The 10,649-nt window shown below is 42.2% G+C and overlaps 3 protein-coding genes and 1 pseudogene across 4 annotated transcripts in view; 2 read left to right on the top strand and 2 right to left on the bottom strand.

The window, feature by feature from the left end:
* Window positions 1-822: 822 nt before the first annotated feature.
* On the bottom strand, window positions 823-2,198 carry LOC104770773 (septum site-determining protein minD homolog, chloroplastic). Its single transcript, XM_010495230.3, has one exon. It carries the CDS (start codon window positions 2,090-2,092, stop codon window positions 1,109-1,111), a length of 984 nt encoding a protein of 327 aa, XP_010493532.1. The 5' UTR covers window positions 2,093-2,198; the 3' UTR covers window positions 823-1,108.
* A 27-nt stretch (window positions 2,199-2,225) lies between these two features.
* On the bottom strand, window positions 2,226-5,166 carry LOC104770772 (putative receptor-like protein kinase At5g24010 pseudogene; annotated as a pseudogene). Its single transcript, XR_015592974.1, has one exon. The product of XR_015592974.1 is annotated as a putative receptor-like protein kinase At5g24010 pseudogene (transcript).
* A 3,288-nt stretch (window positions 5,167-8,454) lies between these two features.
* On the top strand, window positions 8,455-9,205 carry LOC147919022 (uncharacterized). Its single transcript, XM_087503818.1, has 2 exons — window positions 8,455-8,602; window positions 8,832-9,205. Exons 1-2 carry the CDS (start codon window positions 8,455-8,457, stop codon window positions 9,203-9,205), a joined length of 522 nt encoding a protein of 173 aa, XP_087359944.1.
* Window positions 9,206-9,514: 309 nt separating this feature from the next.
* The window catches only part of LOC147919021 (uncharacterized), a 55,296-nt gene continuing 54,161 nt past the window's right edge, over window positions 9,515-10,649 (top strand). The window contains exons 1-4 of the mRNA XM_087503817.1: window positions 9,515-9,813; window positions 9,887-10,113; window positions 10,232-10,342; window positions 10,601-10,647. Coding sequence (XP_087359943.1) covers window positions 9,533-9,813; window positions 9,887-10,113; window positions 10,232-10,342; window positions 10,601-10,647 — 666 coding nt within the window. The 5' untranslated portion in view covers window positions 9,515-9,532. The remainder of the gene's footprint in view (window positions 9,814-9,886; window positions 10,114-10,231; window positions 10,343-10,600; window positions 10,648-10,649) is intronic.

The following is a 10,649-nucleotide window of genomic DNA, read 5'->3' as shown; positions in this document are numbered from 1 at the left end:
AAATCATGTGTGTGGTCCTCTGTGCCATTGCAACATTAGTCGTGTTTGCACTGCTCGTGACAACCATCATCCATGCCTTTGTTCTTCGAGAACTTTTCCCCAATGACCTTGCCATAGCCATCAGCAACCGCCCAAGACCCAAACAGAATAGCCATCACCGGTGGCTCGACCAACTGAGAAACGTAAGCTCAGAGAACATCGAGAATTACTTGAAATTCACAGACTCGGACAGCAGTCACAGTAATGATCTAGAAGCTTGCAATGTCAAAATTCAAGAGAGTGACTCAGCGTAAATCGGAAGATCACAAACATTTTTCAACCCCTGATATAGATTCGTATCCCAAGTTTTGGTTTTGATTTGTTGTCAGTGTCTCTGACACAAGTGAGGAACTAAGTAACCTATATGTTGCTGTGGTTCTAATGAGCATGTGTGTAAAGTAGTAGTAAACAAACGGAAGGGGTTGTCTACAGTGGTGAAAACGAACAAGTATCTCTTAAACCGGAACTATTTACAATGTGCTGAACCAGAAATCTTATAAGACATGTAAACTTGTTTTGCTTCAATAAAATAAAAGTTTTGAGGGGTTATCATTGTATTAACAGCATGAGAACTATGATGATGGACAATATTTTGGTTCGAGTCAGATCAGCTAAGCTAAGAGTTTCAGTTTCACATAATCTACTTTCAGAACTTAATGGATACCAAAGCACTATACTCAAGCCTATAGTACTAAAGGGACAACAAAATAATCATCTTACCAATTGGCTAACTAGGGGAAAGTTCTGATAAGATCAAATAAGCTATTAAAATTCTCATAACCATTTGACATAAGAACTTGAGATGTATTGAAAAATCTCAATTTTACAAAAACAGATTACAGAAACAGAAATCAAGAACCTTCAAGAAACAAAAGGCATAAGAAATCAAAAGCTTGAACTCAGCAACAAACTAGCAGTAGAATTTCACATTGTCCTAGGAACAAATCTAAATTCTCAAAGCCAAAGTGACAAAATCTTCCAAAAAAAAAAACCTAGTTCCTGTACAAAAGATTTCAATGCATACATACCCGAGGAAGAAGTCCAATTCAGTTTCGATTTCATATCCCATTCAACCGCCAAAGAAAGAAAAGAATCCACGTTTCTTAGGCTCTTCCTCAACCATAACAGCCTTCATACTATCTTGCTCCACGAGTCTCCAAGCTGCCTGCTCAAATGCCAATCCAGCAAGCGTTGGTGGCTTATTCAGAACAAGCGGAAACCCTCGATTCGTACTTCGAATAACCTCAGAATCTTCAGGAATCGCACCTAGCAACGACAACCCTAACATCTCCTGCACATCCAACACTGACATCATATCCTCTCCTTTAATCATATCAGTTCTCACTCTGTTCACAATCATCTTTATATCTCTTATTCCATCGCATTCGAGCAAACCAGTAACCCTATCTGCGTCCCGCAACGCTGTTATATCCGGAGTTGTTACAAGAATCGCTTCATTAGCCGGAGTAATGGCTGTTATGAATCCGGCATCGATTCCTGCAGGGCAATCGATGATGATAAAATCCGGTGAACCTTCCGGTCTCGTTTTCAACGCATCAACAAGCCATTCCAATGCTTTTCCACCAAATCCCATCGGAAGTTTCGATCTAGGTTTCGAGATACATAGCAATTCGAAATTCGACCAACGCTTATCGCGTACCAGAGCTTGATCTAGACGGCAATCTCCGTTTATAACCTCGACGCAGGTGTAATTGACTCGATTCTCTAACCCTAGGAGGAGATCTAGGTTACGTAGTCCAAGGTCCGCGTCAATGGCTACAACTGAGAAACCGTAACGAGCGAGAGAGAGACCGACATTTGCGGTGGTTGTCGTCTTCCCAACTCCGCCTTTTCCGGAGGTGATTACAACGATTCGCGGCTTTTCTCCGGCGAGCTCAGGCTTGCGATTAAACTGGAGTACGGATCGTATTGGACTCCGTCTGATAGGGTTTTTGACGAATCTTGGTGATGATGATGTTAGAGGATTGTGTGAGAGCGACGATGGAAGGAGAAGAGATTGATGATTCGTGGAGAACAATCTCAGAGACGCCATTGATAGCGCTGCTGCTTCAGCTGTCTCTAGAGAGAGACAGAAATGTTTCACTGAGCGTTGTGGCTTGAGAGGGTTTACGGTTTATCAAGAACTTTTTGAGATTCCGGTTTTTATTTTCTCCACTCTAAACCGGTTTAAGATTTAACCAATCGCACAAATAATGTGTTGGTTCTACCGGTTTATTATGTATGATTCATCCGTATTACAAACAAATGGCGAAATGAACAATCAAATAAGTACTCTCTCTACAAGTTACAAAACCAAACAAAATTATACCAAATACAAACCGAATTTCAGATACCGGTACACCGCTTTGGTTTACCGGTTAATGTCTTGTCCCCTCCCCTTTATATATAGCAATGTCTATTTTTATCTGCCAGCGTTGGTCATTAGCTGAGAGAACACTTGGCTGCTACTGATTATGCCTGAAGTTCCATCATCTGCACTGTCCCTCTCTGTGTTTGAGCCACTATAAGGACCTCGTCGAGCTGTTCCTGAACCGGTATCGTCTCCATTAACTTCTTCAGGCTTGTCTAACGGTCCGGATTCTTGAAGCTGAAGCACATGTTCCAAATTCCACAGAACATCACCAATCGTTGGTCTATCCACACCGTAGTCCGCACAGCATTTCTCTGCAGTTTCGGCGAACTTTTTCAACGAGCACGGTTTGATCTGATCAGCGATATTCGGATCAACAATTTGATCAAGCATCCCTTTCTTTTGCCACTCGATAGCCCATTCTGCTAAATTCACTTGCTCCCTAACAAGCAACGGATCAACAGCTGGTCTAGCGCAAAGAACTTCGAATAGAACAACACCAAATGAATAAACATCGGATTTATCCGTGAGCTGTTGTCTTCTGAAGTATTCAGGATCAAGATATCCGAAGCTTCCTTTAACACCGGTGCTCACATGTGTCTCATCAATACAAGGACCTGATCTTGAGAGTCCAAAGTCTGCAACTTTGGCTACATAGTTGTTATCTAGTAAGATATTGGTGGATTTTATATCCCGGTGGATGATTCCTTGCGAAGAACCGGTGTGAAGGTAATGAAGACCTCTGGCTGCACCAATGCAGACCTCAAGACGTTGTTTCCAAGATAAAGGCGGGTTGGTGGATCCGTATAAGTGACTTTTGAGCGGTCCTTTATCCATGTACTCATAAACCAGAATCATCTCAGACTGTTCTTCGCAGTATCCAACAAGCGAAACCAGATGGCGATGACGGATCTTAGAGAGAATGGTTATCTCAGAGAGAAACTCTGGTAAGCCCTGTCTTGAACCAGGCGAGCCTCTCTTCACAGCTACTCTGGTGTTGTCTTTAAGAGACCCTTTAAAGACCATCCCAAATCCACCAACTCCGATTACTAAACTTTTGTCAAAGTTATTGGTTCCGGATTGTAACTCCGCGAAAGAGATTCTCAGAGTTTGATAGCCACTAGAACTAACAGTTCTCTCAGTTGTTCTACTGTTAGAACTGCCTCTAAACCTTCTCAATGGTGTCCATCCAGTGCTCTCTGAACTCCTGGTCTTGGTGTTCTTACGCCTGCACAAGCACAAAGCGCACAAGAAGAGTAGAGACAAGAACACAAATCCTCCCAAAACTGAGCCAACCACGATCCAAACAACACTTCTTTTCCCAGATCCCTCTTTAACACTCACAGTCACAGGGCTCACAATCCTCATAATCTCAACTCCATTCAATAGAGCATTAACTCTAGACGGATTACTAAGATCAGAAGGTCCAACACTAATCCTCAACATTCCAGAACGATCAGACTCAGCAACGAAATCAATGTACAACGGAGAAGCAAGCACATGGAAGTTAAGCGTGGAGAGATCAACATCTTTATACGCAAGATGATCATTGATAAAGACATTGAAATAGAGCTGGTTAAGCGAAGTACTCACGACATCGCAGAAATGCAAACGAACCAAATGTAGAACTTGTTTCGAATCAACAGGGAACCCCCAACTAATGTTAAACTTTGCCTGCAACTCCTGATTATCTCGGTTCATCTCCTGAGCAGTCATGTAAACATTATCAGGAGCAATCTCTCTCGTGGCACCACCTTTTTGATAATTAGGAGAATGAGTAGTCCAAGCACGTTTCGCAGCAGCTCTCAAGAGAATATAATCATCATCAACAACCCAAGTCCTCCACAATGTATCATTAAAGGGCGTCAATTTCGAACCACCAACGTTGATTCTATGAACAGTCTCAAGAACTTGAGATGACAAGTTACTGAAGATTTGAGCTGAGTTAGGTATAACAAGCTTAGTACCATGATCTATTATAAAATCAGTAGGTGCTGAAAACACTTCAACCGCATTAACAAACCCAAATCCAGAAGCTTTAAGAGGGATAAACGAAACTTCTAAAACAGGATCATCGATTTTGAGTACAAATTCTCTAACCACGACGGAGCTAGTAACGAAACTGTTCATCACGGAGAACCCATTAAACAAAACTCGAAATTTCGCAGACCTTAGGTCAAAGCTCGAAGCTTTAAAAGGCGCGAAATGGAGACGGATAAAGTGAGTGCCATTGCTGGTGACTTTGAATTTGTATGCTCCTCCTCCGGTGGGGAAAACACGAGCCGTGTGGTATAAAACGGGTGAATCCGGAGATGGGTTCGGGTCAGAAACCGAAACGGATCGATCGGTTGAGAGGAAACTCGAGCCCGGGTTTGAAGAGTCGCTGAGAAAAGAACGGATTGAGAAGAAAGATGTGGTGGTGTTAGCTCCAGAGTTAAGAAGGTAATTATCAGTTGGAGTGAATGAAGAAGCGAGACAGAGATGAAGATGAGAGAAGAAGAAGAAGAAGAAGAAGAAGAAGAAGAAGAGAAGGGTTTGGATTAGATTTATTGGAAACGCCATTAGAGTGAAGCTTTTGGGGAGAGGTTTGAGAAGGTTTTTTGTTTTGATGATTGATGTTAAAGGAGAGAAGAGAGTGCGTGTTTGCTGTCGCTTCTCTGTATTCATTTTTCTCATTTTTCCCCCACTAAAGTGTGAGTGAAAGAGGAAAGTGTTTGTGAAATCATTAGGGAAAGCGAATTTTGTCAAACAACAATGGGAAACCAAAGGAGGCTTAAACCTGCCTTTTTGTTTTTGTTTTGTGATTCGGTGGCAATCATTTTCAAAAAGGTTTTGCTTTTTATATAGTTTTCATTTTTTTTTACTGATTTGGTAAAGTAAATAAAAGGAAACTTTAGATTAATCATTTTCTTTAAGCTATTAGTAAGCATGTTAAGTTCATTTAAATCTGTTATTTTCATGAGATGTGTTTTAGACTATAAAGAGAACAGAGAATCTGGTTGATTAACCTTGATGATTAACTGATGATTGTGGTTTTGGTACCAACAAGGTTTTGAGTTTGGACCGACACATTAAAGAAATAAATAAGTATATTGTAGAGTAGACAGGTAAATTAGGTAATTTAATGGGTAAATAATATTATTTTATTCAATTAATCTAAATATTTAAATATTTAAATAACTTTGGTCCCAAAAAAAAAAAACTTTAATAATTAAAACTATATAAATAGAAAAATATCCAAAACATTATCTGACTTGAAACATTAATGTGTATTCCCATCTATGGCTCTTGTATTCACAGTGGTGTCACCAAATCCACTATCACCCACACTATCATCGCACCACGTGTCCCCTTCCCGCCATGGCTTTCGTCACGGCTTATCATCAACAATAACCATCCGCCGGAACAAATCTTCGATAAGATTCCCTTTACTAACATCACCGCGTCATGTTTCAATTCGGCGCGTGAAAGTCTTCTCACAACTCCGATTCCCTCTAATCTCTCCCGACGATCACTGGTCCCAATGGGCCACTCTCTTCGCCGCCGGAGCCTTCGGTGTTTGGTAAATCACCTCAATATCCCTCTTTGTGAGTTCTTAAGAGTTTTGTATACTGAAATCTCTGAAATTTACCAAGGTCGGAGAAGACGAGACTTGGAAGTATGGTGAGTGGTGCGTTGACCAGCACGTTGCTTGGTCTCGCCGCGAGCAATTTAGGGCTGATTCCGTTCGAAACGCGGAGCTCACAGCAGCCTACAAACAAGAGGAGGAGTATTGGAAGCAGCGAAGTAGACAACTTTGGCTTACTCTTGGAGATAAGAATTCGGGATATTTCCATGCTGCAACAAAAACCAGAAGAGCCATTAATAATATTTCAGTGCTAGAATCCCCCCTGGGCAATAAAGTGTATGAGGAAAGCGAAATTGTTAAAACTATCTCTGAGTATTTCCAAGATATATTTACCTCCCAGGAGGGAGATAGAGAAAGGGTAGTCCAAGAAGCTCTCCAACCGTGTGTTACACCGGAAATGAATGAAAAACTTATTGCCATGCCATCACCCACAGAGATCAAAGCCGCCTGCTTTGATATACACGCGGACAAAGCCCCAGGGCCTGATGGATTTTCAGCTAGTTTCTTCCAAACCAACTGGGATACGGTGGGAAATGCCATTATAGCAGAAGTCCAAGCTTTCTTCATATCCGGCAACCTGCCACAGAAAATAAACCATACGCATATCAGACTTATACCAAAAACAAAAACAGCTCAGAAAGTGTCTGATTACAGACCCATTGCCCTCTGATCAGTCTACTACAAGATCATTGCTAAACTCCTTGCAAAAAAGACTACAACCTGTTCTAAATGATTGTATATCCAAAAATCAGTCTGCTTTCGTCCCTCAAAGAGCCATCTCCGATAATGTCTTAATTACCCACGAAACTCTGCATTACCTTAAGACCTCTGGAGCTGAGAAAAGATGTTTTATGGCTGTTAAAACAGACATGAGAAAGGCTTACGACAGACTTGAATGGGATTTTATCAAAGCAGCTTTAGAAAGGTTAGGTTTCCACAGTACCTGGATCGGGTGTCTGATGCAATGTGTCACCACGGTCACTTACTCCTTCCTAGTAAATGACCAAGCAAAAGGACTGGTTGTCCCTCAACGAGGCATCAGACAGGGCGACCCCCTCTCCCCCTACCTCTTCATTATCTGCAGTGAGGTTTCATCAGGTCTTTGTCTAAAAGCACAGAGAGAAGGAAGCTTGATTGGCATCAGAGTGCGAAAGGAAGCCCCAGAGTAAACCATTTACTCTTTGCTGACGATACAATGTTCTTCATTCGGTCGGATCAGCAGAGCTGCCACAAACTGAAAAGCATCCTACAAAAGTATGAGTCAGCTTCAGGTCAGAAAATAAACCAGGATAAATCATCAATCACTTTTTCTGTCAAAACTCCCCAGTACAGAAGAACACAAGCAAAAGCTACTCTCAATATACAAAAGGAAGGAGGTCAAGGTAAGTATCTTGGTCTCCCTGAGCTGTTCGGAAGAAAGAAAAAGGATTTGTTTACCTCAATAGTGGATCGAATTAAACAGAAAGCCCTCAGTTGGTCCTCGAGGTTTCTATCCACTGCAGGAAAGCTCACCATGCTCAAAGCGGTCCTCTCTGCGATGCCTACCTACACTATGTCATGCTTCCACCTACCGGGATCACTTTGCAAACGCCTCCAATCAGCCCTTACAAGATTTTGGTGGGACACAAACACGGAAAAGAAAAAGATGTCGTGGTTAGCCTGGAAAAAATAACAAAACCAACCAAATTTGGCGGTTTGGGTATCAGAGACATAAAACATTTTAACAAAGCATTGCTGGCTAAACTTGCCTGGAGATTACTGACGAAGCCCCATACCCTCTTTGCAAAGGTCCTTCTGGGGAAATACTGTAAAAACGAATCTTTCTTGGAGTGTAGAGTCTCACCCTCAGCTTCGCATGGTTGGAGGAGTATTTGTATGGGCAGAGATCTTCTCAAAGCCAATCTGGGCATGTTAATAGGCTCTGGCAGCTCCACCCCTATTTGGAGAACACCATGGTTGTCTGTCTCCATCCCTTCTGCCCCCATGGGCCCCCCACAAGAGATTCATAAAACCTTACAGTAGCGGATCTCATTCTGCCAGAAAGCGGAGAGTGGAATGTGGACCTCATTAGACAACTCTTACCAGCTTATGAATCAGATATCCGAATGTTAAAACCTAGCTTAAGAGGAGCTAAGGATACATGGGCATGGCTACCTACAAAAGATGGGGTATACACGGCGAAATCAGGCTACTTTGAGTCCACCAAACTTGCGGATGAAAACAACTCACTGAGCCAGCTCAATCCGAGTACCACAGAAAATTTCAACTGGCACAAATACATCTGGGCTCTTAAAACATCCCCAAAAACCAAACTCCTCCTATGGAAAGCTGTCCATAATGCCTTACCCGTGGGCGCAAACCTCCTCCATAGAACCATCACTGATTCTTCCAAATGCCCCATTGCGATGGTGAAAAAATGACACTGCATCTCTTCTTCAATTGCCCTTTTGCGTCAAGAGTCTGGTCCATGCTCCCTGTTAAACACCCCTTTAGATCGGAAACTATAAATTCAACTATGGAAGGTTTTGCGCTTATGAATAACCTCATCTGCCTACCTCCTACCGGTATAGGTTATGGTCCCATTGCTCCGTGGTTGATCTGGGCATTATGGACCACCCCGAACCAGCTAATCTTCAACAAAAAGGCTGTATCGGCGGAGGAAGCTCTGTCTATCGCCATGCAAAGAGCCAGAGAATGGCAGAAAGCCCAAGTCCCCCCCTCCGAAAACAGATCAACGTCACACTCCAAACCCACAGCCCCCTCGACTTCGATCTAATACCACCTATTTCACAGATGCCGCTTGGCGCGACGGATCAGCTGGTCTTGGCTGGGCGATTATAGATCAATCCGGTCAGATCCAAGCCGAAGGTTCCTCCTCGACGACCCATGTTAGTTCCCCGTTGATGGCTGAAGCGTTGGCAACTCTCACAGCAGTGAGAGTTGCAATCGAATCGAACATCAGGGATATCTCCTTCGCTTCCGACTCGTTTATGCTGGTCCAAGCTCTTAATCAGAAGTTCCACCAGAAGGAACTTCATGGGACTCTCCACGATGTCCTTTCCCTATCCTCTAATTTCAATGTCTGCTCTTTCAATTTCGTTTCCCGAACTCTGAATCACCATGCTGATCGTCTGACAAAGAATGCCCTTCGATCTGTCGTTCTATAATCCCTAAATTTTATTTAATTGAAAGTCGTATTTTGTTCAAAAAAAAAAAAAAAACCTTGGTGATTAACGGATGATTGTGGTTTTGGTACCAACAAGGTTTTGAGTTTGGACCGACACATTAAAGAAATAAATAAGTATATTGTAGAATAGACAGGTAAATTAGGTAATTTAATGGGTAAATAAGATTATTTTATTCAATTAATCTAAATATTTAAATATTTAAATAACTTTGGTCCCAAAAATAAAAACTTTAATAATTAAAACTATATAAATAGAAAAATATCCAAAACATTATCGGACTTGAAATATTAATGTGTATTCCCATCTATGGCTCTTGTATTCACAGTGGTGTTACCAAATCCACTATCACCCACACTATCATCGCACCACGTGTCCCCTTCCCGCCATGGCTTTCGTCACGGCTTATCATCAACAATAACCATCCGCCGGAACAAATCTCCGATAAGATTCCCTTTACTAACACCACCGCGTCATGTTTCAACTCGGCGCGTGAAAGTCTTCTCACAACTCCGATTCCCTCTAATCTCTCCCGACGATCACTGGTCCCAATGGGCCACTCTCTTCGCCGCCGGAGCCTTCGGTGTTTGGTAAATCACCTCAATATCCCTCTCTGTGAGTTCTTAAGAGTTTTGTATACTGAAATCTCTGAAATTTACCAAGGTCGGAGAAGACGAGACTTGGAAGTATGGTGAGTGGTGCGTTGACCAGCACGTTGCTTGGTCTCGCCGCGAGCAATTTAGGGCTGATTCCGTTCGAAACGCCGTCGTATGACTTCTTCATGGAGTTTCTCTTGCCGCATACGATTCCGTTGCTGTTGTTTAGAGCTGATCTCCGTCGTATTATCCGATCTACTGGGTCGTTGCTCATTGCATTTTTAATTGGATCTGGTAAAGGTTTTGTCTTTGCTTAGTTTAGATCCGTAGGTTAGGTCTTGGAGAATTATGTGACAATGTCATTGATGATGTGGGTTAGTGGGATTATTGATTGATGTTGGTTTGGTGGCAGTTGCGACGATTGTTGGAACTGTGGTGGCTTTTGTGTTGGTACCAATGAGATCGCTTGGTCCGGATAACTGGAAAATTGCAGCTGCTCTCATGGGGAGTTACATTGGTGGATGTAAGTTTGTCTGGAGCTTCTTCATTGCTTCTTTCGCTTGTTAACCTGTCAAAGGTACTCAATGTTGATTTAAAAAGGTTCTAGGCTTCTAGCTTTACTTTAGATTCTAACAATCTGACATTCTTGGATATTTAAAGTAAAGAGAAAAATCTTGCTAAAATTGGCTTGTACAATGTTTCTCAGAGATTAGGAATAGCTTCTTTGTGAGAAAAGATAATAACTCTTTTGTTGGTTCTTTTTCTTGTTTATGCTCTGCAGCTCTTAATTTTGTTGCGATTTCGGAGGCTCTACAGATCACACCATCTGT

Source organism: Camelina sativa, chromosome 20 (genome assembly GCF_030686135.1).
Source record: "Camelina sativa cultivar CO46 ecotype springtype chromosome 20, ASM3068613v1".
Classification (NCBI taxonomy): domain Eukaryota; kingdom Viridiplantae; phylum Streptophyta; class Magnoliopsida; order Brassicales; family Brassicaceae; genus Camelina; species Camelina sativa.
Note: the sequence above shows the minus strand (reverse complement) of the source record. Positions and strands in the feature narration are given on the sequence as shown.